This window comes from Telmatherina bonti (genome assembly GCF_933228915.1).
Source record: "Telmatherina bonti genome assembly, chromosome: 21".
NCBI classification, from domain to species: Eukaryota; Metazoa; Chordata; class Actinopteri; order Atheriniformes; family Telmatherinidae; genus Telmatherina; species Telmatherina bonti.
In genome coordinates this window covers 29,096,078-29,123,023 of record NC_136630.1, presented here as the reverse complement: position 1 = coordinate 29,123,023, position 26,946 = coordinate 29,096,078, and the positions used below count along the sequence as shown (strand labels likewise).

General features: G+C 43.3%; 2 protein-coding genes across 2 annotated transcripts in view; both read left to right on the top strand.

Annotated features, from left to right (window-relative positions):
• Positions 1-511: 511 nt before the first annotated feature.
• csnk1db (casein kinase 1, delta b) lies at positions 512-12,560 on the top strand. The gene is made up of 10 exons (XM_079260379.1): positions 512-922; positions 4,035-4,145; positions 4,587-4,735; positions 4,837-5,065; positions 6,010-6,180; positions 6,269-6,417; positions 6,522-6,690; positions 8,181-8,320; positions 8,409-8,479; positions 11,308-12,560. The coding sequence occupies exons 1-9, from the start codon at positions 847-849 to the stop codon at positions 8,439-8,441; spliced, it is 1,227 nt and encodes a 408-aa protein (XP_079116505.1). The 5' UTR covers positions 512-846; the 3' UTR covers positions 8,442-8,479; positions 11,308-12,560.
• A 1,881-nt stretch (positions 12,561-14,441) lies between these two features.
• The window catches only part of fasn (fatty acid synthase), a 36,315-nt gene continuing 23,810 nt past the window's right edge, over positions 14,442-26,946 (top strand). The window contains exons 1-4 of the mRNA XM_079261305.1: positions 14,442-14,563; positions 18,355-18,490; positions 25,342-25,494; positions 25,583-25,756. Coding sequence (XP_079117431.1) covers positions 18,364-18,490; positions 25,342-25,494; positions 25,583-25,756 — 454 coding nt within the window. The 5' untranslated portion in view covers positions 14,442-14,563; positions 18,355-18,363. The remainder of the gene's footprint in view (positions 14,564-18,354; positions 18,491-25,341; positions 25,495-25,582; positions 25,757-26,946) is intronic.

Below are 26,946 nucleotides of genomic sequence, written 5' to 3'. Positions count from 1 at the left end.
TGACTTGTTTCAGCGCTACTGTGACTGGCCCACAGCCAACCAATCAGAAGGAGGTAGTAGGAATCGCACTCAGGCAGCCAATCAGAAAACATTAAGCCAGAAAATTGGGCGTAGTCAGAAAGGTTTACTCCGTCTATACTGAATAACAAAACATTAAGATCCCATAATTTTAATATGGATTAAACGAGATATACTCTCCATGTACTACATTTGGGACATTAGTACATATTTAAGGAAAATATTATCTCCTGTCAAGCGTTTTGATATGATTTAGTGTCTGACAAACTGAAGAAGAGTGATTAATAAATGGATCGTTTTTTTTTTATTTAATAACTTTTCTTCTGATCAGATTTTGTGTGACAGATAAAGTTTTTCCACTTCATTCAGTTAATTTAAGATGTATTAAAACTGATTACAGTACAAAATTATAAAAACCAGTTTGATATGAGTTTACATGAGTGTTTACATAACTTTCCGGGTTTGTCAACACGGAAGTGACGTAACATGATTGACAGCTCCCATAGCAGCGAATACAACTAACAGCGGAGGAGAAGCGGAGAAAATCCGCTCCCATCTTCATTATCTGGACGGTACCGACACCTCAGAGGGACAGAACATGATCTATACATTTTACTCCACCACTTGGTTCTGATATTTCAGATGTTCGGCGTTCAGGGAGGCAGAAAAGTGATGGTGACATTCAGACTGCTGGGAATCGGGACTGAGGAGGAGGAGGCGGTGTGAAATCAGCGGCCGGACCCACTTCCAGAACCCGGATCATCTCCTGTCACTCTGCGGGAAAACTCAGGACTAACGCCGCCTGGAGGAACAGCAGTCAGCGGGGAAATGGAGCTGAGGGTTGGGAACCGGTACAGGCTGGGCAGAAAGATCGGAAGTGGATCTTTTGGAGACATTTATCTCGGTGAGTGAAGTGATGAAGCGACTCCTCATCCTCACCTCGTCAGGTGTCCTGTCCGGTGTCAGACCACGATTACTGCAGAATATCTGAAATAATCTGGGATAAATGTGTGTTTTTCTGATGACAAATGGAGAGAAAACATTACAGAATGTTTGAAAGTTTTTAAATATTGTATTTACAGCAGAATTAAAACTAACAAATCCAGTTTTCTTGGAGAAATAAAGCAAATTTGGTGTAACAAAAACATTTTAATCAGCTGAAAGTTGACTGACATAAGTCATGTTTGCTCTGCAATGAGCACAAAAGTCATTAAATGAGTGGAAGATTATTTATTTCTGATCAACAAACCTACTGTAAACAGGGGCGCTACCAGGAATTTTGAGGCCCTATGACAGACAATTGCATAGACCCCACCACTTGATTGCAAATTTTACATTTTTGTTTTTGCTTCAAGCTGATTTTTTTAACATTTCATGGCAATAATAAAGATCTAGGGCTGTGTTTAACCCTTTATGGGGCAGGTGACTTTTTTTTTTTATCACTTTGTTTCCTTTCATATTCAGCATGAAACTTTTTTTTTTGTTAATGTAACAACAGAATGGAGGTCTTGTTTCATACCAGAAGAACAATTTTAGATTAAAATTTCTAATTTGAAGGTATTTCATTGAGTGCCCTATAAAGGGTTAAATCACTGTGCATACATCTAACTAGGTTATTTTTTATATAAATGATTTATCAGTTCACATTACTGCTATGTTTTATTACAACCTTTGAAAAATGTATTTATTATTTTTAATAAAGGTTTAATGATTTTCTTATATAGTTTGTAAATCTTTTTGGGCCCCTATCAAGTCGTGGGGCCCTTAGAATCTTTCTAACTTTTCCCCCCATATGGCGCCTGTGGGTCAGACCACAGCGATTACTGCAGAATATCTGAAATAATCCGGGATAAATGTGTGGGGGTTTTTTTTATGACAAATGGAGAAAAAACATTACAGAATGTTTGAAAGTTTTTAAATATTTAATTTACGAAAAAAAGCTAATTTAGTGTCACAAAAACATTTTAATCAGCTGAAAGTTAACTGACATACATCATGTTTGCTCTGCAATGAGCACTTAAGTCAATAAATGAGTGGAAGATTATTTTTGTCGTCATAATGATTCTTAAACACAATTTTCTACAGTAGGTTTGTTTATATTTCCATTTTAAATCAAGCTTTCATCATGAGGATTATGTGTGTGGGATGAGCAGAAGTGAAGATGTGGGTTGTCCAGATCTTCTCAGAGGGTCAAAACGATCAGAATCAATAATAGAATCAGAAGATCTGGTCAGCTTTTCATATGCACAGCCCACATCCTCACCTCTTCTGCTCATCCCACATATATAGTTCTCCTTCTGCCAACAGTGTGTCATCCATCCTGGAAAAGTTGTTTCCCTGAGGTAAAGTTTGTCCTCACAGGATTCAATTTGCTTCCGTCAACTGACTGACGTCTGCGTCTATCAGAACTGAGATGTGGGAAATTTCTCTTATCAGTATATCCAAGAGGTTCACAAACTAGTCAGATTTTATGTAATTTTAATTTATTTTCCTCATTAAATTTGGCGCAGATCTCATCATCACATATTTAATATATATATATATATATATATATATATATATATATATATATATATAATTTTTTTTTTTTTTTTTTTTTTTTTTTTACAGTTAATTAGGTTAATTGCAACAGGTCAGTAACAGATCCAGTTTGTCACCAGTCTGAGACGTACTGCAACTTAAAAGTTTAGAAAAAATGTTCCTCAGACTTTGAACATCGCACTATCGCTTGTCCATCAGAAGATTCAGAGAATCAGGAGGAATCCCTGTGTGCATGGGAAAAAGCTCAAGGTCAAAACTGTTCATGGTTATTTAAAAAAACCAATTGATTTTAAATAGTCAAATGTTTTAAACCAATATCTATGAACAAAACTTGGAGTTAGTTTTTTTTTGTTTTTCCTTTTCCAGTAACAATAATAGTGCATGACTTATTGATGCAAGATCTTAACATATGAACACCACTGAAAGGTTTCCTGTCATTTTCATCCAGTCAGCTTCTGTCTACAAGATAAGAACCAAGTTCTGATGTTTTCATTCACCAGTGGATTATTTTCACCTGTAGATGATTTATTACCTCGAACATTAGCCGCTAACGCTAAGAGGGTGGACTCCCACCATAGACTGTATATGAAAGATGGACGGAGCCTCCAGTGGTTAAAAGTGAAGCCTATGCAAGAAGTGCATAAAACTGCAGTTCCCCCTTCATCCACTAGGGGCTGCAAAACAGAGCAAATCCCCATAGACTCCCATGTTAAAAAGACCAACTTCAAAGCAGAGATAAATATGTTTACAGCAGAAATAAACATGTTTACAGCAGAAATAAACATGTTTACAGCCTGGTTAAAAAAATCCAAGTTAGGTTTAATAGGTCAGGTTTACCTTCATGACAACTGTGGGGGGAGTGAATTTTTTTCTAACTCGCCCGTTTAAAAGTAATTTAATCTCGAAGGTCTGCATATTTAGGCGCGTGTCCTTTTGATTGAAAGGTACCCGATCTCCCGCTTCAAGTCAGAAGAACGTAGAACAACCGCGGTTTTTAGCCGGTTAACAGCGTGACTTAGCTTTAGCCTGCTTACTTCCGTTAGCTGGTTAGCTCCTGTTATCTCCGGGTTAGCTCTTAGCTACAGAAAGCTCGGAGTTCGCTCGATGTCAATCATCCACCATGATGCTCACAGCCCCCCTCTCAGCTCCACCTCTTTGCCCATGTTTGTATTTTCCGGGAGAGACGACATGCCTGCCAAGATGGCGATGGTAGGAATCGCCCACCGAGCTTCAATTCAGCTCTTCAGAAACCTATGGGTGACGTCACGGAGGCTCCGCCCATCTCTTTATATACTGTCTATGGCTCCCACATTAGCAGCTAACGCTAAGACCCTCGCCTAGTTGTTTTGTAAATATGAGCAAAAGAATCGATCAGATTCAGGAACTTAGTGGTGACGTACTTGTTTAAGTTGCTGACAGAAGCTTTTAGAAAATGAGGAAAAGCTGATGAGTTTTTTTTTTTTTCCCTTTTCCAGGAACAGATATTTCAGTGGGAGAAGAAGTAGCAATAAAGCTGGAATGTGTGAAGACCAAACATCCACAGCTCCACATCGAGAGCAAGATCTACAAGATGATGCAAGGAGGAGGTAACGCCACATTCTCTCTCGCTACATCTTCCTCAATGTGAGGCAATCATCATCATCATCATTCAGAACACACAGGAAGTTCTTCTGCTGAGCCGTTTCCTGTTTTCTGGACAGAAACAGGAAACATTTCAGCCTGCAGAGATAAACTGTTCTGATCTTTGTTTCCTCAACTGGTTTTATATGAACACAGTTAGAAAGAACTGGATTATTCTGGATCAGGTCTCTAAAAATGGCCAAAATATTACTGAATTATATCATTATATAGTAGTGATAAAACAGTGATAATGTAATAGTTGGGATTAAAATATTATTTTTAGCTTAAAAAATGAAACTGATTAAACAGGTCTGGTGTGAGCAGGTCCAACATGTTGTCAGAGCTCCGTGGTTCTGGTCCGATCCTCGTTGGACTCAACGTGTGTGTGTGTGTGTTTGTGTGTGTAGTGGGCATTCCGACTATAAAGTGGTGTGGAGCAGAAGGAGACTACAACGTGATGGTGATGGAGCTCCTTGGACCAAGCTTAGAAGACCTCTTCAACTTTTGTTCCCGCAAATTCAGCCTGAAGACGGTCCTGCTGCTGGCGGACCAGATGGTGAGGCTGCTCGGACACACACACACACACACACACACACACACACACACACACACACGCCATCATCCTCATGTTCTCCATCATCATCTTCTCCTCTACAGATCAGTCGCATCGAGTACATCCACTCCAAGAACTTCATCCACAGAGACGTGAAGCCCGACAACTTCCTGATGGGACTGGGGAAGAAAGGCAACCTGGTCTACATCATCGACTTCGGTCTGGCGAAGAAGTACCGCGATGCTCGGACACACCAGCACATCCCGTACCGCGAAAACAAGAACCTGACCGGCACCGCCCGCTACGCCTCCATCAATACACACCTTGGAATCGGTACAGGAACACACTGGTTGTGTTGTTAGGAGGGTCTGGTCCAGATGTTCTGGTCTGGTCCAGATGTTTTGATCCAGATCTTCTGGTCCAGACGTTCTGGTCCACATGTTCTGGTCCAGATCTTCAGATAAAGACGTTCTGGTCCGGATGTTCTGGTCTGGTCCAGACGTTCTGGTCCAGGCGTTCTGGTCCAGACGTTCTGGTCCAGATGTTCTGGTCCAGGCGTGCTGGTCCAGACGTTCTGGTCCGGATGTTCTGGTCCAGGTCTTCAGATAAAGACGTTCTGGTCTGGACGTTCTGGTCTGGTCATTCTGGTCCAGATCTTCTGATCAAGACGTTCTGGTCCAGATGTTCTGGTCCAGATCTTCAGATAAAGACGTTCTGGTCCAGATCTTCTCATCAAGACGTTCTGGTCCAGACCTTCTGGTCCAGACGTTCTGGTTCAGACGTTCTGGTCCACATGTTCTGGTCCAGATCTTCTGGTCCAGACGTTCTGGTTCAGACGTTCTGGTCCACATGTTCTGGTCCAGATCTTCAGATAAAGACGTTCTGGTCCGGATGTTCTGGTCTGGTCCAGACGTTCTGGTCCAGACGTTCTGGTCCGGATGTTCTGGTCCAGGTCTTCAGATAAAGACGTTCTGGTCTGGACGTTCTGGTCTGGTCATTCTGGTCCAGATCTTCTGATCAAGACGTTCTGGTCCAGATGTTCTGGTCCAGACCTTCTGGTCCACATGTTCTGGTCCAGATCTTCTGGTCCGGATGTTCTGGTCCAGATCTTCTGGTCCGGATGTTCTGGTCCAGATCTTCAGATAGACGTTCTGGTCCGGATGTTCTGGTCCAGATCTTCTGATCAAGACGTTCTGGTCCAGATCTTCTACTTCCGATGTTTTTGTCTGTCTACTGCTGGACTTTGTCTTCTGAGTCTTGTCGTTCTGACCCTGCAGAGCAGTCGAGGCGTGATGACCTGGAGTCTTTAGGATACGTCCTCATGTACTTTAATCTGGGCTCGTTGCCGTGGCAGGGGCTGAAGGCGGCGACCAAGAGGCAGAAGTACGAACGTATCAGTGAGAAGAAGATGTCCACCCCCATCGAGGTGCTGTGTAAAGGCTACCCCTGTAAGTCTACCTGCTGTAAGAGCAGCATGAACGTATCTGTCAGAAATGTGGCGCCAGCTGAGTGACTCCGCCTCCTCCTCTGTCACAGCGGAGTTCGCCACGTACCTAAACTTCTGCCGCTCACTGCGGTTTGACGACAAACCGGACTATTCGTACCTGCGGCAGCTCTTCAGGAACCTGTTCCACCGCCAGGGCTTCTCCTACGACTACGTGTTTGACTGGAACATGCTGAAGTTTGTGAGTATTGATCAGAACCTGATCATGGTGATCAGAGAGCAGCAGAGCTCTTCTTCTCTGAAGGAGGTCATGTTTGGTCTGACGAAGGCGACTGTGGTCCTCAGGGAGCTAACCGAGCAGCAGAGGATCCAGAGAAGGACCGCCGGGACCGCGAGGATCGGCTGAGGCAAGGCAGGAACCCGGGAGCCAGAGGAGGACTGGCGGCATCAGGTCGCGCACGGGGGGGCCAAGATGGAGCTCCGCCCACTCCACTAACACCCACCTCACACACAGGTGAGTTCACCCACCTGAGACTCCTGATAGAGGCGCTTCACAAGACGGGGAATATTACTGGACTGGTGGAGAAACCCAGTTCAGGTTCTCTGGTAACATCCAGAACATCCAACACAAACGTCACACAGCAGATCCGGACGGGCCATCGGGACAGGAGGCCTGGTCCAACCAGGACCAGAACCAGGAGGGGCAACCTCCATATGGACCAGGATGGAAAACCTCCATCAGAACCAAAACCAGGAAGGAAAACCTCCATCCAGACCAGAACCAGGAAGGAAAACCTCCATCCAGACCAGAACCGGGAAGGAAAACCTCCATCAGGACCAAAACCGGGAAGGAAAACCTCCATCCAGACCAGAACCGGGAAGGAAAACCTCCATCCAGACCAGAACCGGGAAGGAAAACCTCCATCCAGACCAGAACCAGGAAGGAAAACCTCCATCCAGACCAGAACCGGGAAGGAAAACCTCCATCAGGACCAGAACAGGGAAGGAAAACCTCCATCAGGACCAGAACCGGGAAGGAAAACCTCCATCAGGCCCAGAACCAGGAAGGAAAACCTCCATCCAGACCAGAACCGGGAAGGAAAACCTCCATTCGGACCAGAACCGGGAAGGAAAACCTCCATCCGGACCAGAACCGGGAAGGAAAACCTCCATCCGGACCAGAACCGGGAAGGAAAACCTCCATCCGGACCAGAACCGGGAAGGAAAACCTCCATCCGGACCAGAACCGGGAAGGAAAACCTCCATCCGGACCAGAACCGGGAAGGAAAACCTCCATCCGGACCAGAACCGGGAAGGAAAACCTCCATCCGGACCAGAACCGGGAAGGAAAACCTCCATCCGGACCAGAACTGGGAAGGAGGTCCATCTTCCTGGACCAGGGAACTAGAGACCAGATCCAGGAATCCTGCTGGGAAAGAAGAGGGACAAAACTAAATGAAGAGGAGAAAATGACAGGAAGTTTCATGTCTGCGGAGACAGAAACCAAACCACTAAGAAGATCTCCTGTTGAATGTCTGTGATATAGTTTTATATGACCTACGATCACATCTGGAGGATAATCAATATTTCATCAATATTTCACTTCATTAACTATAGCAAGTGACTGCAGGACGTTAATTAGCTAACATTTTAGCAACACTGGTCATTTTGTGGAATATTTTAGTTCTAGTGTGCAAAATAAAACGATGTTCTCCTCTGTCCTGTGGTCCTTACTCTTATTTAAAGTTCAGGTTTCATTAAAATAAATGTTATTGGTCCTTTGGAAGAAAATTATTGAATCAGCAGCAAAGTGGGATTGACTAAATAATCATTATTTTCTTATTTAATCTGATTTAATCCAAGTGTCTTTTGTTTCTGATGTTTTCTGATCAGGTGAACAGTTCATTATTCTTTGGAAATAAGTTATTAATCATTTGTATTGGCTTGTTTGTTAGAGAATGCGCTCCGAATGACGATGATGATGGTGTTTTCCTCTACCTGCAGCGAACACGTCTCCTCGGCAGGCGTCTGGTTTGGAGCGTGAGAGGAAGGTCAGCATGCGTCTTCATCGAGGCGCTCCAGTGAACGTGTCGTCATCTGATTTAACGGGGCGTCAGGACGCCTCCCGTATGTCCACCTCGCAGGTAAAACATACTCTCACACACACTCCTCACTGATGAGTGTGAAGATGTGACGTTGTATTGAACCTCGTCTCCATCTCCTCACCTTCAGAACAGCATCCCATATGAGCATCACGCCAAGTAGAAGCTCCCCGTGGTCTGGACTGATGGCGGCATCGCTGGGTGAGTCTGGGACAGAACCATAATCAGGAATTATGTTACTCTGAGACAGAATGCTCCTCATTTCAGGAATATTATGTAGACACTAGGAGGAAACCTGTTTAATATGCGAGTTAAAGGACTGATACTGGTCTGTACTGGGAGCCAAGGTGACACCACCCAGAGTTATTCCATGGTCTTACTGATGTTCTCAGGTCCAAAAACGAGATGTTCAGAACTTCCCTGTAATCCGACCATCTGACTGGTTTCATCAGGATTAATGGAGCAGTAAATCCATTATTCCTGATGAAACGGGTCCAGTTAACCTACTGGACCTGACTGGAACCAGTGCACCTACTGGACCTGACTGGAACCAGTTCACCTACTGGACTTGTCTAGACTGGGACCTGACAGGAACCAGTTAACCTACAGGACCTGACTGGAACCAGTTCACCTACTGGACCTGTCTAGACTGGGACCTGACTGGAACCAGTTCACCTACTGGACCTGTCTAGACTGGGACCTGACAGGAACCAGTTAACCTACTGGACCTGACTGGAACTAGTTAACCTACTGGACCTGTCTAGACTGGGACCTGACTGGAACCAGTTCACCTACTGGACCTGACTGGAACCAGTTCACCTACTGGAACAGACTGGAACCAGTTAACTGACTGGAACCAGTTCACCTACTGGACCTGTCTAGACTGGGACCTGACAGGAACCAGTTAACCTACTGGACCTGTCTAGACTGGGACCTGACTGGAACCAGTTAACCTACTGGACCTGACTGGAACCAGTTAACCTACTGGACCTGACTGGAACTAGTTAACCTACTGGAACAGACTGGAACCAGTTCACCTACTGGACCTGACTGGAACCAGTTCACCTACTGGAACAGACTGGAACCAGTTAAGTGACTGGAACCAGTTCACCTACTGGATCTGACTGGAACCAGTTAACCTACTGGATCTGACTGGAACCAGTTAACCTACTGGATCTGACTGGAACCAGTTCACCTACTGGACCTGACTGGAACCAGTTCACCTACTGGACCTGACAGGAACCAGTCAACCTACTGGACCTGTCTAGACTGGGACCTGACTCCAACCAGTTAACCTACTGGACCTGACTGGAACCAGTTAACCCACTGGACCTGACTGGAACCAGTTAACCCACTGGACCTGACTGGAATCAGTTCACCTACTGGACCTGACTGGAACCAGTTCACCTACTGGACCTGACTGGAATCAGTTCACCTACTTGTACCTGACTGGAACCAGTCAACTAACTGGAACCAGTTCACCTACTGGACAAGACCGAAACCAGTTAACCTACTGGACCTGTCTAGACTGGGACCTGACAGGAACCAGTTAACCTACTGGACCTGACTGGAACCAGTTAACCCACTGGACCTGACTGGAATCAGTTCACCTACTGGACCTGACTGGAACCAGTTAACCTACTGGAACAGACTAGAACCAGTTGACCTACTGGACCTGACTGGAATCAGTTCACATACTGGACCTGACTGGAACCAGTTCACCTACTGGACCTGACTGGAACCAGTTCACCTACTGGACCTGACTGGAATCAGTTAACCTACTGGACCTGACTGGAATCAGTTAACCTACTGGACCTGACTAGAACCAGTTAACATCCTGGACCTGACTGGAACCAGTTCACCTACTGGACTTGACTAGACCTCTAGTCAGCATGAAAACTATGGCTCCAAGTCCAGAACCCTGAGGAACTCCCAAGTCTTACTGAGGTGTGAGGAAGACTCACCGTCTACGTAAACCTACTGTCATCTCTCAGAAAATACGACGTAAAGCAGCCTGGTCTGGTTTCTCTCAGCAAAGTGTTCAAGCCTCTATTGCAGAAAGTTCTGATCCATCTTGTCAGATCAGGTCCAGCAGAACCAGAACTGATCTGAGAGGATAGTAGGTAACTTTACAAAGATTCACAGGCTCCCATTGGAGTTGTTAGATTTACTAATCTACACCCGTTTAAAAGAAAGCTATCTCTGCGTAAAAGATAAGTCAAAGTAGAATCACAACAACAAGTTAAATGATGAAACTGAGACATCCAGGGTGACGTTCTGCTGCCAGTCTTATCCTGTGCGTACAGAGATTCCTTCTGATTCCCATCTGACAATGATACTTGGTGGGAACATTTTTCAGTTTGTCTCAGACTGGTGAAGATCTGTCCATCTTTCCAGCTGAGAGACTCTGCCTCTCTGAAATGCTCCTTTTTTTACCCAGTCATGTTACTGCCCCGTTCCCAGTTAAACCAGTCATGTTAATGACCTGTTGCCAGTTAAACCAGTCATGTTAATGACCTGTTGCCAGTTAAACCAGTCATGTTAATGACCTGTTGCCAGTTAAACCAGTCATGTTACTGACCTGTTGCCAGTTAAACCAGTCATGTTATTGACCTGTTGCCAGTTAAACCAGTCGTGTTAATGACCTGTTGCCAGTTAAACCAGTCAGTTGTCAGAATCTCCAGTTGTTACTTTGTACTAGTAACTTTTCCCGGCTTTAGTTGCTCCTGTTGCAGCTGTTTAGAGACGTTTTGCTGCATCAGATTCAACATGTCAGATGATAAAATGTCTGTTTCATCATCTGACATGATGTTTTTCTTCTACTTGGAATAAAATGTGACCTGATGACATCTGGAGATGATTAAATTCTGTTATCATCATGTTAGCATTTAGGAAGTGGAGTTGTTTTCAGATTTTTGCAGGTATTTGTGTAACGATAACCTCAGGAGGTTTGTTTCATTCAACAAAGCAGATGAAAACTTAAAGACGGTGTGAAAATGCTGACACATCTCCTCTACTGTTTCCTGCAGATGCTCTTTAGGAGTCTGGCCTTTATCTCCTCTCAGATGAAGTTATGGTAACTCTGAAACCATCTGACGTGATGAAGGCTTTTGTTTGTCAGCCAACGTCTGACTCCACCCACCTGGCGTCTGGCTCCACCCACCCGGCGTCTGGCTCCACCCACCTGGCGTCTGACTCCACCCACCCGGCATCTGACTCCACCCGCCGACGGTGCTGCCGCCTCCTACAGAATCACTGACCATAGTTTGTTTTGGTCCGAGCTCTGAAGAATGTTGGACTTTGCTTCTCTTTACAGTTTATGTTTGCATAGCTTGTCTATATGATGCTGACACTGCAGCTTTCTCTTTCTTCATCAGGATGACCTCACACCATCCTCCTCCTCCTCTAACAGCTGCCGTCTCCTCTCTGATGTTTAACCGAGTCTGAATCCTCTTGTTTTTGTTAAGTTGTGAATGTTTTTCAACATTTGATTCTTGGAGAGAAGCTGTTTATTTACTCATCCATCCCCTGGTCACCCGTTAGACTTTCAGCTTCTGCTGTGTCGTGTTCAGGTATTTTTGGGTTTTTTTTTACCCAGAAATCCTTCACTCTGCACCTCCTTTTTCTGGTTTAGGTTTTATTTTTATTGAAGCTGCGCAGCTCTTGTGTATGAATATAAACGTTTTGTTTGTTTGACTTGATTTCTCAGCTCTGCTCAGAAACTTTAAGCTTCTCTGAACTTAGCAGCGTCATTCAGACACTGGACAGGTTTCAGTAAGCCAGATCTGCAGCTTTGGACCAGATTCAGCCTGTGGAAAAACCTGCAAAAAAACTAGAAAACCTGCAGAAAACGTGCAGGAAACCTGCATAAAAACCTCAGAACACCTGCACATCCTGACGGCACACTAAGACTGCACTGTGACGTGTGAGGAAAGATGAGCATCATGTTTATTATTTTAGATTATTAGACATCTTCCATGTAAATGTTCTGACACTAATTAATGGATTAATGCGGCCTGATGACAAAGTTGCTGCAGTTTATTCTCTTTATTTTATTATATAAGCAATCATATCAGGATTTTCTTGAATTTATAACTACTGCTGTATTTGCCCACTTAAACTGTAAATAAATTAATGGCTTCTACCTTTTTTAAAAAATTTTTTATTATGATTTGTTTGAAAATGTTCATAATTAGCTGAAACATCTTACCCAGGCGGCCTGAGGACTGTATGCGGGATTAAACCTGATATGTTTCATAAAAAAAAAATCAATATTATTGCAATAAATGTATAAATACATAAATTGAAATAAATGAGAAATATTTTAAAGATTCTGTATTGATCAGTTGTTTGAGGGAGACGAGAAGTTTGAAAATAATCAGATTTTACTTGTGAGAAGTTGCGTAAAAGAGGAAGCTGCATAGACGATCTATCGATCAGTTCTGAATGAAAATGACAGAAAATGGATTTTCAAAAATCAGAATGATTGCATTCTCAGATGTCTGCGAACTCTTTGGAGCTGGAGGTGAATGTTAAAGAAGATGAATGTGTGTGAAGATGGACAGAATAACTTGTAGCCTGCTGGAGGTAAAAATGAGGTGTTTCAGACCTCCATTCCAGGTAGAAAAAATGATTAAAAGTAAAACCAGACCCCACACACATCTGGGATTGCCTGAAACCATACTGGGAGAGGATTTGTGCAAAAAAAATCATTTTACTTTAAACTCCCTGGACTATGTCTTGGCAGCAATTCTGATTAGAAGTAAAGAAAGGAAAAAGGCAAACTCGCTATCTTTCTATACATCTGTCTATTAGTAGCAAAGAAAATGCTGACTTTGTACTCGGACTGATAAAATACTTCTGATTTGCATTTTTACATTTGTCCATTTTTTTTGCTATAAAAAAGTCAAAGTAATGCACCCCATGAACCAATACTGATAAAGAAGAAATGAAAAGTGCATTCACCTCCAAATAAAGTAGGACAGATGTGGCATGATGGGGTTGCCTGCATGAGCTGATGTTTCTCCATAGAGGTGTGGGTGTTTGCTGTGTCCTGGGCTCCACTCTCCCCACCCTGACCTGGGAAACCAGGTAATTATCACAGCTATCCCCTCCCTCCAACGTCCTTCAGGCTTATATATACTTTCACATTTTTATTTTTATTATTATTGTATACTTTTATTATTATAAATATACTTTTGGTATAGTAATAATTATTAATATAATTATATACTTATTAATATTATTCAGTGTAACCTTGTGTAATTAAATTTTTAGAGACCTCTGCTTGGTCTAGTTTTCTAAAGTATAAATAAATAAAAATAAAAACAAATAATATAATTTACAGAATATTTGTTAAGTTCATTTTGAAGCTGAAGATACTGATTCATAAGCATACAATTTTGTATTAAACTATGAAAATGTTGCAACACGTTTTCATTTGAAACTAAAATAAAGCTTCAGGTTCTGATTAAACTGATTAAAAGCAGACTGGTTAAATTGGCTAAATTGGTGTAGTCAGTAGGTCAGCAGGTAAAACAAATAAAACTAAAATGATGAACTCCAGTAACCCGCGAGAGGTCACGCGAGCACTGCCAGTTACGTCACCGGCGGGCCCAGCCCTCTAATCACCCTATCGCTCAGCAGGACCCGCCCCTCCGGTGTGATTGGCCGACGTTTCCTCATTGGTTAATCTAGCTGTCATGTTGAAACTGTCAGTCTGCGCTCCAACGGCTGGCAGCGGCGGAGTGTGTTCATGCCGGGTGTGTGTGCGCGCAGCCATGAGTGTGTGTGTGTTGACACAGAGTTGTGAGATGTGAATATTGCAGGATGTCTTGTCTCCATCCATGCTGGAAAACTTTCCTGGAACGCGATGTTCGCAGACAGCCCGGTCACGTGACCAGTCTGCAGCGCTGAAATAAACAGAAGTCGCTTCGTCACACTTGGTTCCGGTCCAGGTTCTGACCGTGTTCGGTTTCTCCTGCAGGACAGAGAGTCAGTGTGAACTGCAATAACCCCGTCCCAGCATCTTTTTGTTCCGGTATCGGTCTCCAGGGGCGGCTGGGGGTCGGACTCCATCACTGGCTGGATGCCGCAGCGCTGCCTCTCCTCATTGGACCGCGCTGTGAAGCGGCTGTCAGCCCATGTGGCGTGGCCTGGCACTGAAAGAGACATTTAAATTAATCAGAAAAAAACAAAACAGAGAGGAACCAGCATCCGAAATCACTCAGACGGGACCGTGGACCAAGAAACGCGCTTTTTCCCACGCAGGAGTTCACAGTACAGGTGAGTTCAGAAAGGTGAGCCGGGTTTTGATGGAGGTGGGCTTACTGTCGCAGACATTTCTGATTAATTCATATTAAATTAAACTCAACTAAACTAACTGGTTAAAGAAACTTACAGGCAGAACTTAGTCCGCTGGGTATTGACTGCTGGTTCCGTCCAGGATGGTTCTGATCAGACTGGTTCTTTCCAGGCCGGTTTCCTGACTCAGCACTGGGTTCTGACCCAGGTTTCTGCAGCAGGACTCCTGTGATACTGACAGATGATTTGGGTCTGCTTCTGGTTCTGGAACCCCACAGCACATTATGTCCGGTGGTTTAAGTTGTTGGATAAATAATTTCAAACTGGTTAAACTGGTCTGGTAAAAAAAAAGTTCTGATCCGAGTCGATTTTAGAAAAGAAAAAATTTCTGATGAGGATGACTCAGCTCGTCTGTCCTCTGAGCATGTGCAGACTTTTCTTTACATCCAGCATTAGGCTGGTTTTGGTTCGGATAGGTTTTACTTCCCAGTTCTGGTTCTGATGGAAGTTTTCTTTCTTGGTTCTGGTCCTGATTGAAGTTTTCATTCCTGGTTCTGGATCTGATGGAAGTTTTCTTTCTTGGTTTTGATTCTAAATGAAGTTTTCCTTCCTGGTTTTGGTTCTAATGGAGGTTCTCCTTCCTGGCTTTGGTTCTGATGGAGGTTCTCCTTCCTGGTTCTGGTTCTGATGGAGGTTCTCCTTCCTGATTCTGGTCTGGATGGAGGTTTTCCTTTCTGGTTCTGGATCTGATGGAAGTTTTCTTTCTTGGTTTTGATTCTAAATGAAGTTTTCCTTCCTGGTTTTGGTTCTAATGGAGGTTCTCCTTCCTGGCTTTGGTTCTAATGGAGGTTCTCCTTCCTGGCTTTGGTTCTAATGGAGGTTCTCCTTCCTGGTTCTGGTTCTAATGGAGGTTCTCCTTCCTGGTTCTGATGGAGGTTCTCCTTCCTGATTCTGGTCTGGATGGAGGTTTTCCTTTCTGGTTCTGGTTCTGATGGAGGTTCTCCTTCCTGATTCTGGTCTGGATGGAGGTTCTCCTTCCTGGTTCTGGTCTGGATGGAGGTTTTCCTCTCCACTGTCTACTGGTTCAGTTCTGGATGGACAGTTGGAGAAGTTCTGATCCAGTCTGCTGGTCATTGTTTTATTAATTGGTTTATATCAGGGGTGTCCAAAGTCGGTCCTCGAGGGCCGCTGTCCTGCAGGTTTCCCATGTATTCCTGTTCCAACACATCTAGCTTCCACTAAATGGATCAAACAGCCAGTGACGTGCACAACTGATTAAGCTCTACTACTAATTAATTTGAATCAGGTGTGTCTGAGCAGGGATACATAGAAAACCTGCAGGATTCTGGCCCTCGAGGACCGGAGCTGGACACCTCTGGTTTATATGAACATTATCACACATAAACATGTATGTTAAGTTAACTGGTCACGCTGATTTCCAGTGATAGACTGGTTACCAGTCCAGGTGTACCACTGGCCTGGACTCCAGTTTCCCTGGAACCCCAGACTGGAGTTGGTGGTGTAGGAGATGGATAGAGGATAAACCACTCTACAATGAACTGGTTTAAACTGGACTTTAAAAGGGACTTGTGATGACTGATGTGAAGTGTTTGTTGTCATGTTTTTGATCAGGCAGGTGTGTGGTCAACTCTGCAGCAGTGATCTCACCATACTGGAGTCAGTGGGATTACAGATTACAGGAAGAGGCAGATTACAGCTGCAGCCAGTTGGAAGAACCTGTTTGTGAAGCGGGCTCGTCCTGAATTTGCTGGGCTTTTGTTCTCAGTGTTTCAAGGAAACTAGTCGGCACATAAAAAGTGATGATGTAATGACTTAGAGAGTGATGATGTCGTCACTGATTTGTGTAAACGTCCTGAGTGAAGTTTGGGAAGGGAAGCTTTAACGGGAAACTCAGAGGAGTGACTAAAAGGAGACGTAGCGGCTGCGTCGTGCGAAGCTGATCTGATGTGAAGGTTTGTTGAAACTCATCCAGAGTGAACTGGTTTTATGAGGACTGGTTAGTGGGAGTGTTGGGCTGCCTGAGGAGTAAACACATAGTTGTCGTTTCTTCTTCGTGGATGGTGTGGATGCCAGGTTTGGTCCTGTTCAGACATGATGTGCAGATCTGGATGTGAAGCAGGAGGCGGGGCAGAGTGTTTGTGTGTGTGTGTGTGTGTATTGGTGTGTAAACCAGGTCAGGTGTGGTGACATCAGGTCTAATCCTGGCCTGCTGTATCCAGGATACCAAATCCTTTCAGCCACGAGTCAGAACAACCTGTCCGACTGCAGCGTGACCAGCAGCCGGCTTCAAGACCCCATGAGAACATCACTGTCCATTCCCATCATGTCTCCACACAATATGAAAGCAGAGACTCTGCTGGTTACAGAGACTTCTGTCTCGTCTCTGTGGGACAGAAACTGGCATCCAGAACCAGAACATCATGTCTGTTTTTATTCCAGCTCCAAAAACTCTGCTAATGTGTCTGCTGTGACTGCCTTTGATTGAAAAGAATTATGAAGGTCCTTCTAGTTTCCATGGAGATAAAGATCCTTCTAGTTTCCATGGAGATGAAGGTCCTGCTAGTTTCCATGGAGATGAAGGTCCTTCTAGTTTCCATGGAGATGAAGGTCCTGCTAGTTTCCATGGAGATGAAGGTCCTTCTAGTTTCCATGGAGATGAAGGTCATTTTAGTTTCCATGGAGTTAAAGGGCCTAGTTTCCATGGAGTTAAAGGGCCTAGTTTCCATGGAGATGAAGGTCCTTCTAGTTTCCATGGAGATGGAGGTTCTAGTTTCCATGGAGATGAAGGTCCTTCTAGTTTCCATGGAGATGAAGATCCTTCTAGTTTCCATGGAGACGAAGGTCCTGCTTATTTCCACGGAGATAAAGGGAGGTTTAAAGTGAAGTATTCACTCCTCTTATAATAAACTATGTTGGTCTTCACGTCTTTCTGGACCATCATGGTGTTTCTAAGGTGAATGTGGGGTCTGTCCCTGGATTCTCCCGACTCTGAACATCATCATCATCATCATCATAATCGACTGGTGACCTTTCCAGGTGTACCGTCCTCCCTTGATATAAAGTTTTGATCTGAGTCAATTTTAGATAAAGAAATATGTGGCTTCCTCACATATTTACCTGCATAACACCTCTATTAAACTCCTGGAAAACTGCTCAGATTTAGTTTTTTACCTTCCACTGTAGAACAGTTCCCCATCAGATATTACTTTACTCGTTCTTAGGGTTACTTTATTCATTCCTAGAATTACTCCTAAGGAGTGTCTTCACTCCTATGTGCTCTTTACTCATTCCCAGATGAACTGCGTTGCTGTCTCAGCGTTCTTCTCAGACCATATTCTACATACAGTCCATGTAGTTGTGAAGATGTATTTATTTATTTATTTAAGTAATTTAAGGCAGGATGATAAAAAACAGACCTCATCAATTAGAGATTAAGACATGTTTGTAATGTGACAAACTGGTTTAATCAGACTTGACGGAGAAATATATGTAAGTATCATCTACATAGAAATGAATAATTATATCACGCTGTCTGATGTCACCTGAAGGAAGGACAGAGAATGTGAAAAGTATAGAACCCTGAGGAACTCCACGACTTATCCTTTCCATAGGGAACATAACAACCTGGAATCTATCAAATTAACATGACTAACGGTTCAGATGTGGTTCCAGATGTGGAGAACATGTCCCACAGTGAAGTTGTCCACAGTTCTTTTCCTATGTTGATCCCAGCCTCCCTGTCTCTTTCGCAGGACGTCAGCATGGATGAGATCGTCATCGCTGGAATATCAGGCCGCCTGCCAGAGTCCAACAACCTGGAGGAGTTCTGGGAAAACCTCATCAACGGTGTGGACATGGTGACGGAGGACGACAGACGGTGGAAGCCAGGTCAGAGATCCACAGCTGTTCTGGATTGAAGAGAACATTGGTTCACACTGAAACCTTAACTGATTTAACTTTTAATGAACTTCTACAAGTTCTGTTCAGTCGCTTTCAGCCGCTTTTCCCCACTAACTCACACATCAGTGTTTCCGTTCTCCACGGTGAGGTGATGTCTGCGTTTGGTGGGCCAACGGTTTGATACCTGGACGAAGAACTTCTCAGTTAAAACTGTCATCATCCAGATTACTGGATGGTTTTTAACATAACGGAGCGCAGGTTTTTTCTGGTTTTACTGGTTTAAATGCATTTAGAATGATGTTTTCTCAGGTCAGCCCCGGTGCGTAGTTTTAATTTCCTCCTCTGGGCTCATTAGGACACGAAGGCCTCTCCAAAAAACTGCAATAAAAAAAATCACAGATTAGTATTTTGTTCCACTGTTTTTACTCGAATTGTTCAGACAACTTCAGCTGTAATAAAATACAAAATATGTAATGATTCAATTCAATTCAATTCAACTTTATTTATATAGCGTCAAATCACGGCAATGCCATCTCAAGACGCTTTACAGACAGAGGGGAAAACATAATGAAGGCCAATTCATAACAGCCTATATAAGGAAACCAACAGATTGAGTTGAGTCCAACTCAATCTCCCATCCTGAGCAAGCACACTGGCAACAGTGGGAAGGAAAAAATTCCCTTTTAACAGGAAGGAAACCTCCGGCAGAACCCGGCTCAGGACAGGCAGCCATCTGCCTCTGCTGTGTGGGGGGAAGAGGACAGAAAGACAACAGACAACAGGAACTGCTACTCCCGGCCAGGGAGACCTGCTGAGACAGGAGACATACATGTTAATGATGCAACACTGTTATGGGGGGGGGTAAAAGAAAGAGATAAAGAGAAAAAGAAAGAAGCTCAGTGTATCAGGAAATGTCCCTCAGCAGTCTAAACCTATAGCAGCATAACTAAGGGATGCTAACCATCCCTAGCTATAGGACTTATCAAAAAGATAAGTCTTCAGCCTAGTCTTAAAGGTGGGGAGGGTGTCTGCTACCCTAACACTAACTGGGAGCTTATTCCATAAGAGAGGGGCCTGATAACCAAAGGCTCTGCCTCCTGCTCAGCTCTTTGAGACTCTAGGAACCACAAGTAAGCCTGCAGTCTGCGAATGAAGTACTCTGCTTGGTATATAAGGAACAATGAGGTCTTTGATATATAGTGGTGCCTGGTTGTGGAGGGCTTTATATGTAAGGAGAAGGATTTTAAATTCTATTCTAGATTCAACAGGCAGCCAATGAAGAGAGGCTAAAACTGGAGAAATATGATCTCTCATGCTGGTTCTGGTCAGGACTCTGGCTGCAGAATTCTGGATCAGCTGTAGGGTTTTCAGGGCATATTTAGGACAGCCCAGTAATAGAGAGTTACAGTAATCTAGTCTCGAAGTAACAAAAGCGTGAACCAGTTTTTCTGCATCACTCTGAGACAGAATGTCCCTAATTTTGGCTATATTACGTAAATGAAAGAAGGCTGTTTTAGTAACCTGCTTAATATGTGGGCCAAAGGACAGGTCAGGGTCAAATATTACTCCAAGGTTTCTCACTGTAGCACTGGAAGCTAAAGTAATGCCATCCAGGTTCATTACAAAACCGGAAAATTTAGCTCTGAGTTTTTCAGATCCAACGAGAATTACTTCAGTCTTATCTGAGTTTAAGAGGAGAAAATTTCTAGACATCCAAGTCTTTATGTCTATGAGACAATTTTGTAGCCTATTGGGCTGATTTGTTTCATCTGGTTTAAAGGATAAGTATAGTTGAGTATCATCTGCATAACAATGAAAGTTTATTCCATGCTGTCTAATAATTTTGCCTAAAGGGAGCATATATAGCGTGAAGAGTATTGGTCCAAGTACAGAACCTTGAGGAACTCCATGACTTACTGTAGTTTGGGAGGAGGACTTGTCATTTACATGAACGAACTGAAGTCTATCAGATAAATATGATTTAAACCAGCTTAACGCTGTACCTGTAATTCCAATCACCTGTTCTAGTCTTTGTAACAGAATGTTATGATCGACTGTATCAAATGCAGCACTAAGATCAAGCAAGATAAGTACGGACACAAGTCCTTTGTCTGAGGCCATAAGAAGGTCATTAGTAACTTTCACCAATGCTGTCTCAGTGCTATGATGAGCTCTAAATCTTGACTGAAACTCCTCGCATAAATTATTTCTGCTCAGGTGGGCATGTAGCTGAGCTGAAACTATTTTCTCCAGAATTTTGGACATAAACGGGAGGTTAGATATAGGTCTATAATTTGCTATCAACTCTGGATCCAGAGATTGCTTTTTAAGTAAAGGCTTGATTACAGCAGTTTTAAATGATTGTGGTACATATCCTGTCACTAAAGACATATTGATAAGATTTAGTAGTGATGTATCAATTAAAGGGAAAATGTCCTTAAAGAGGCTCGTTGGGAGAGGGTCTAAGATACAGGTGGATGGTTTAGATGAAGCTATTATTTTAGTTAATTCAGAGGGTTGGACAGGACAGAAACTATTTAGACACAAGTCAGATCCTGGTTCTAAGGATGCTTCGGAGACCACAACAGGCTCAACATTATAGGTAGAAGGAAGAGTATTGTGAATTTGATCTCTAATAGTGTCAATTTTATTCCTGAAAAAATACATGAAATCATCACAGCTAAGTGAGAAAGGAATACATGGCTCAACAGCGCTCCGGCTCCTAGTAAGCCTAGCTACAGTGCTGAAAAGAAACCGAGGGTTGTTTTTGTTTTCCTCTATCAATGATGAATAATAAGCTGTTCTTGCCGTACGTAAGGCTTTTTTGTATACAATTAAACTTTCTTTCCAGGTTAAGTGAGACTCCTCTAGTCCTGATGAACGCCATCTGTTTTCCAAACGCCTTGATGCCTGTTTTAGAGCTCGAAGCTGGGAATTAAACCAGGGAGCCTTCATAATTTTACCTAATTTCTTCTTCTTTAGGGGAGCAACATTATCCAAGATTGTACGCATTGAAGCTGTTATAGTATCAGCATGTTGATCAATCTGAGCAGGAGTAAGGCTTAAAGGGGGACTCTCAGTCATGCTAACACATGGTAGATGTGAAAAAATTGATTCAATTGATTGTTTAAATTTTGTAATATTATTGTCTGATAAACATCTACTATAGTAGAATTTATTTTTGGTCAGTGAGTAATCAAATAAAGTGAATTCAAAGGTTAATAAGAAGTGATCGGACAAGACAGGGTTTTGAGGAAATACTTTGAGCTTATCAGTCTCAATACCATATGTTAGAACAAGATCAAGAGTGTGACCATGAGAGTGAGTGGCTCCATTGACATTTTGTGAAAACCCAATTGAGTTTAGAATAGAGCTAAAGGAAATGTTTAAACTATCATTTTCATCGTCAACATGAATATTAAAATCACCTAGTACAATGACCTTATCAGTAGTCAGCACTAACTCAGACAAGAGATCAGAGAATTCGGTCAGAAACTCGGAGTAAGGTCCAGGTGGGCGATACACTAATGCTAAAAGGAGCGGTTTCTCTGAATTCCATTTTGGATGAGATAAATTTAATGTCAGGAATCCAAAGGATTTATAGTTAGTTTTGTGCTTAGGATTAATTAAAAATTCTGACTTAAAAATAGCTGCAACACCTCCTCCTCTGCCTGTAGTTCTAGGAATGTGAAAGTTTAAATAGTTAGCTGGCGTAGCTTCATTAATACTAACATAATCCTCTTGCTGTAACCAGGTTTCCGTAAGACAGAATAAATCAATGTGGTGATCACCTATCAAGTCATTGACTAATAAAGACTTATTTGGGAGGGATCTAATATTCAGTAGGCCACACTTTGTCTTATTTTCAGATTTTATTAGATCCATTGTTTTTATTTTTATGAGGTTTTCACGATTAACCCCAGAAGTGTTTTTGTGTTGTTTAATTCTTACTGCTGGGAAGTTGTATAAGGTCGGAATGGGGTTTTGGGTGGGCGGCGGCAGGTGGGAAGCTGCAGAAAAGTGTGTAGGACTACAATTCTGCCTCCTGGTCCCAACCCTGAGTTGTCAATTTAGCTGACTAATAAAAGAGTCCATATTGCTAGATAAGAGAGCGGCTCCATCCAACGTGGGATGGATGCCATCTCTCCTAATAAGACCAGGCTTTCCCCAAAAAGCGCTCCAATTATCTATAAAACCCACGTTGTTATCGGGACACCACCTAGACAACCAGCGGTTGAAGGATGACATGCGGCTAAACATGTCATCGCTGATTAAATTTGGCAAGGGACCAGAGAAAACTACGGAGTCCGACATGCTCTTGGCAAAGTTACACACCGAAGCAACATTAATTTTAGTGACCTCCGATTGGCGTAACCGGGTGTCGTTACCGCCGACGTGAATTACAATCTTACGGTATTTACGTTTAGCCTTAGCCAGCAGTTTCAAATACGATTCGACGTCGCCCGCTCTGGCCCCAGGAATGCATTTGACTATGGTCCCCGGTGTCTCTAGAGCCACGTTTCTGACTATGGAACTACCTATAATCAGGGCTTCTGCCTCAGCGGGTGTGTCGCCGAGCGGGGAAAATCTGTTAGAAACGTGAACAGGTCGGTGGTGGCCAGTGGGTTTTGGTTTGGGGCTACGCTTCCGCCTGACCGTCGTCCAGCCCGCCTCGGCTCCCGGCTGCGCGGGAACTGCTGAGGGACGGCTGCCCTGGCTGGTAGCTCCGTACTAGCTAATGGGGGCTTGCTGACTAACTGCTTCCCTAACTGAGTGCGGAGCTGGGCTTCTAACTCACAGAGCCTCGCCTCCAAGGCTGCCAAGCTGCTACACTTAATACACCTACCGTTATCACTAAAGGAGGCGGAGGAGTAGCTAAACATCAGACACACCGAGCAAGAAAAGGCAGGGGACCGGGGTGTGGGAAGAGAGCTAGCAGCCATGCTAAAACCGAGTGTTTGAGCTGTTTAAGTCAGTAAACAGAAAGCCAAAGATCCCAAAAATAAATGCAATATATAGAACAGTGATTTGGGAAGATATTGTGCGCTAAAGTGAGTGGTTGGTTAACAATAGATAGAAGTTAGAAAGAAGTTAGAGGAGCCAACGGCTCGTAGCAATCCGCAGTGACACACGCTAGGGAAACAGGAAATGACACAATACGTTACCGCAACGTCAGCGCGTCCCAAACATTAGGAAACTAAGTGGGCATTCGGGGAGGCATTCACCTTATTAAATTATTAAATTATTATTAAAATTATTTTACCCCTTAAACACACTGTCTCACAGTTTGATGAAAATAATAGTATATATTTTTCAGACTTTGGTTGGTTGTGGATTTTATTTAAAGGTCAGTTTTAAAGAAAGTAAAAAATTAATTTTCGTTACATTTTAATTTCAGACTAAAAATCTGCTTGCAAAAGCAGCGAAAGCAAATCTATAGATTGATATCTTTTCATATTTCTTTCTTTCTGTCTTAACAAAAACACCACATATGAAAGTATTTCAAAGATTTTAACCCTTTAAAGTGAGTGACAGGACTTGTATGTCCTCTCATGGCCTGATAGGATAGTACATTTGTCTTATTGATCTTTAAGAAAAATTAAAAGTGATTATTCAAGAGAAACACAAACCATCCCATACAGAGTAACGTATGTAAATAGAGATCAGTAGTTGAGGGGAAAAATAAGTTTAACGCCACCCAGAACTGAAAACAGAGGTATACATGCAGTATATATGAGGGCAGGAGTCGCTTAGATTTTTAACGAATTCTTTTGGGGTCCCGGTTCGATTTTAATTGCCGATTTTTAATTTGCTTTTTAAACAGCAGACCATCTGGGAAAAGTTGCATGTTTTTTGTTGGGCCAGTCTCTGTGTCTTTATTATGATTGAGGTGAGTGGGTACGAAACAACTGTGTCAGTTTTTAAGATTTATTCAGCAGCGATATCTCTGAAGCAGCTGTTTGAACTTCTACTCTTGTTTCAGAAGCTGGAACTGCATATAAAAGTTCTGGTTTGAGTGTCTGTTGTCTTCCTGCTGCGCTACGTTTGGCTGTTAGCTCTGCAGTTACCTCAGGATGGCATCTTGCTAGGTGGGCGGTAACGTTAGCCGTGTTACCGCAGTACGCCACATGTGCTTTACACAGTTTACAAACAGCTTTCCACATGTCCAGCTCTGCTTTTTCCTTCAAAGCTTAAAATCCAAAATGTGTCCAGACTTTTGGATTAAAATGTTAAGTTTATTTCTGCACATTTCCGTCTTCTGTTTCCGTGTTTTCCAAACGGATAAAACGTCATGTTACTGAACAGTCGAAGAGAAACATTTCGCCCCCTGCTGGAGAAAAACAGTAACTGCTTCTCCATCTGGCATCTAAAAATAAAACATTTAAAATAAAAAATAAATTAATAGAATTAAATTTTTGACTAAAAAAATCGATTAAAAAACTTTAATGCAAAAACAAAACCAAAAAAACCACGATTTTTATGTAAATAAATTTTCTCCCACCCCTAGTATTTATAGTGTTTATCCAGAAATCTGAGGCTTTGTTGAGTTAATCAATCAGGCCACGATAATGTCTGCAGCTGCACTGACTGCAAACATCAGGGTGAAATCATGGTTTGTAGTGGACCTGGATGAATCTGGAGGTTTTCAGCTGAAGGAATGATCTCCTGCAGCCACATGAATGTTCATCTTCACATTTGTACGCTTCATCCAGAGTGCGTTTTGGTTCTGGATGCAGATGTTTCGACCCGGTTCTGAAGTAAAAGAAGCTTTTTGCTGCTCAGAATCACTCAAACTGGTGCTAAACCTTCTGCTCTGGAACCTTCCTGTTTCCCTGCAGGTCTGTTCGGTCTTCCGAAGAGGAACGGGAAACTGAAGGACATCAGCCACTTTGATGCTTCTTTCTTTGGAGTCCATCCCAAGCAGGCCAACACCATGGACCCCCAGCTCCGCCTGATGCTGGAGGTTTCCTACGAGGCCATTGTAGATGGAGGTGAAGCATCATGAAGACGTGTGGGGTTAATCTTTACTTTTCCCCATTGCTGTTTGTTCTGTCTGTAAACTGTACGGTTGTGGTGCAGGACTGAACCCGAGCACGCTGCGCGGCAGTAAGACGGGCGTCTACATCGGGGTGAGTGGCTCTGAGGCTGGAGAGGCCTTCAGCAGAGATCCAGAGGAGCTGCTGGGATACAGCATGACGGGATGCCAACGAGCCATGCTGGCAAACAGACTCTCCTATTTCTTTGACTTCAGAGGTACGATTACACAGATAACTGCAGGAGTTATTAACCCTTAAAACTTCACTAGATCCCCAAACAGAAACTCTGTGAGGTAAACTGTGATGGTCATGTGACCCTTCAGCTGATCTACGGAGGTTTTCCATCATTTCTATCTGTCCAGGAGGTTTACAATCCAGACACAACATGTAGTGTTTATTCAGAGACTCTAGATGGTAAATCCACCATTATTTATCACATCTTCATCACCATCACTACCATGTTGCTAAGAGACCTCTGTGTTCACCTGGACATGATGATGATGACACTTCCTGTCACCAATCAGAGAGCTTAAACTGACGGTAATGTCCAATCAGGAGCAGCCAAAGATCAACAAGTGATGAGAAAAGCAGGAAAATAATGATCCTCTATGAGTGGAATAAAGCGGGAATAAAAGTGTGTTTTATTCATGGTAGGGTCAAAAAGTATCTGAGTTGGAGTTGGTTTGAGGAAAATAGGTAAATAGTGGCACAAATAGCAGTTTTATTGCTTTGGTTGCTCTTCATGTTGCTATATCTATCGAGACATTTATTTTACATAAGTTTAGCCTCAGAATCTGACAGCTGAGGCTGAAAACGTCACATCTGCATGGAGACATCACGTCTCCATGGAGACGTCACGTCTGCATGGAGACGTCACGTCTGCATGGAGACATCACGTCTGCATGGAGACATCACGTCTCCATGGAAACATCACGTCTGCATGGAGACATCACGTCTGCATGGAGACGTCACGTCTCCATGGAAACATCACGTCTGCATGGAGACATCACGTCTGCATGGAGACGTCACGTCTGCATGGAAACGTCACGTCTGCATGGAAACGTCACGTCTCCATGGAAACATCACGTCTGCATGGAGACATCACGTCTGCATGGAGACGTCACGTCTGCATGGAGACGTCACGTCTGCATGGAAACGTCACGTCTGCATGGAGACATCACGTCTGCATGGAGACATCACGTCTGCATGGAAACGTCACGTCTGCATGCTGACTGGGAGTTATATGGTTCAGTTCTACATATACTTAATTAAAGCAAAACAAATGGCCTGGAGTTTTAAGGGTTAACTTGAATCTGGTGTCCAAGCTTCAGATTCCTCTACAGGAGCTGCTTTCTAACTTCTTGTCCTCCTTTCAGCGGTTCATCTTTGTTTTGACTGGTTTCAGTG

Bases quoted from the DNA above. Each gene is read 5' to 3' on its own strand.
- csnk1db (XM_079260379.1), top strand. From the start codon at position 847: ATGGAGCTGAGGGTTGGGAACCGGTACAGGCTGGGCAGAAAGATCGGA. The intron at 4,146-4,586 runs GTAACGCCACAT...TTGTGTGTGTAG, and splicing joins CAAGATGATGCAAGGAGGAG to TGGGCATTCCGACTATAAAG. The intron at 6,691-8,180 runs GTGAGTTCACCC...CTCTACCTGCAG, and splicing joins AACACCCACCTCACACACAG to CGAACACGTCTCCTCGGCAG.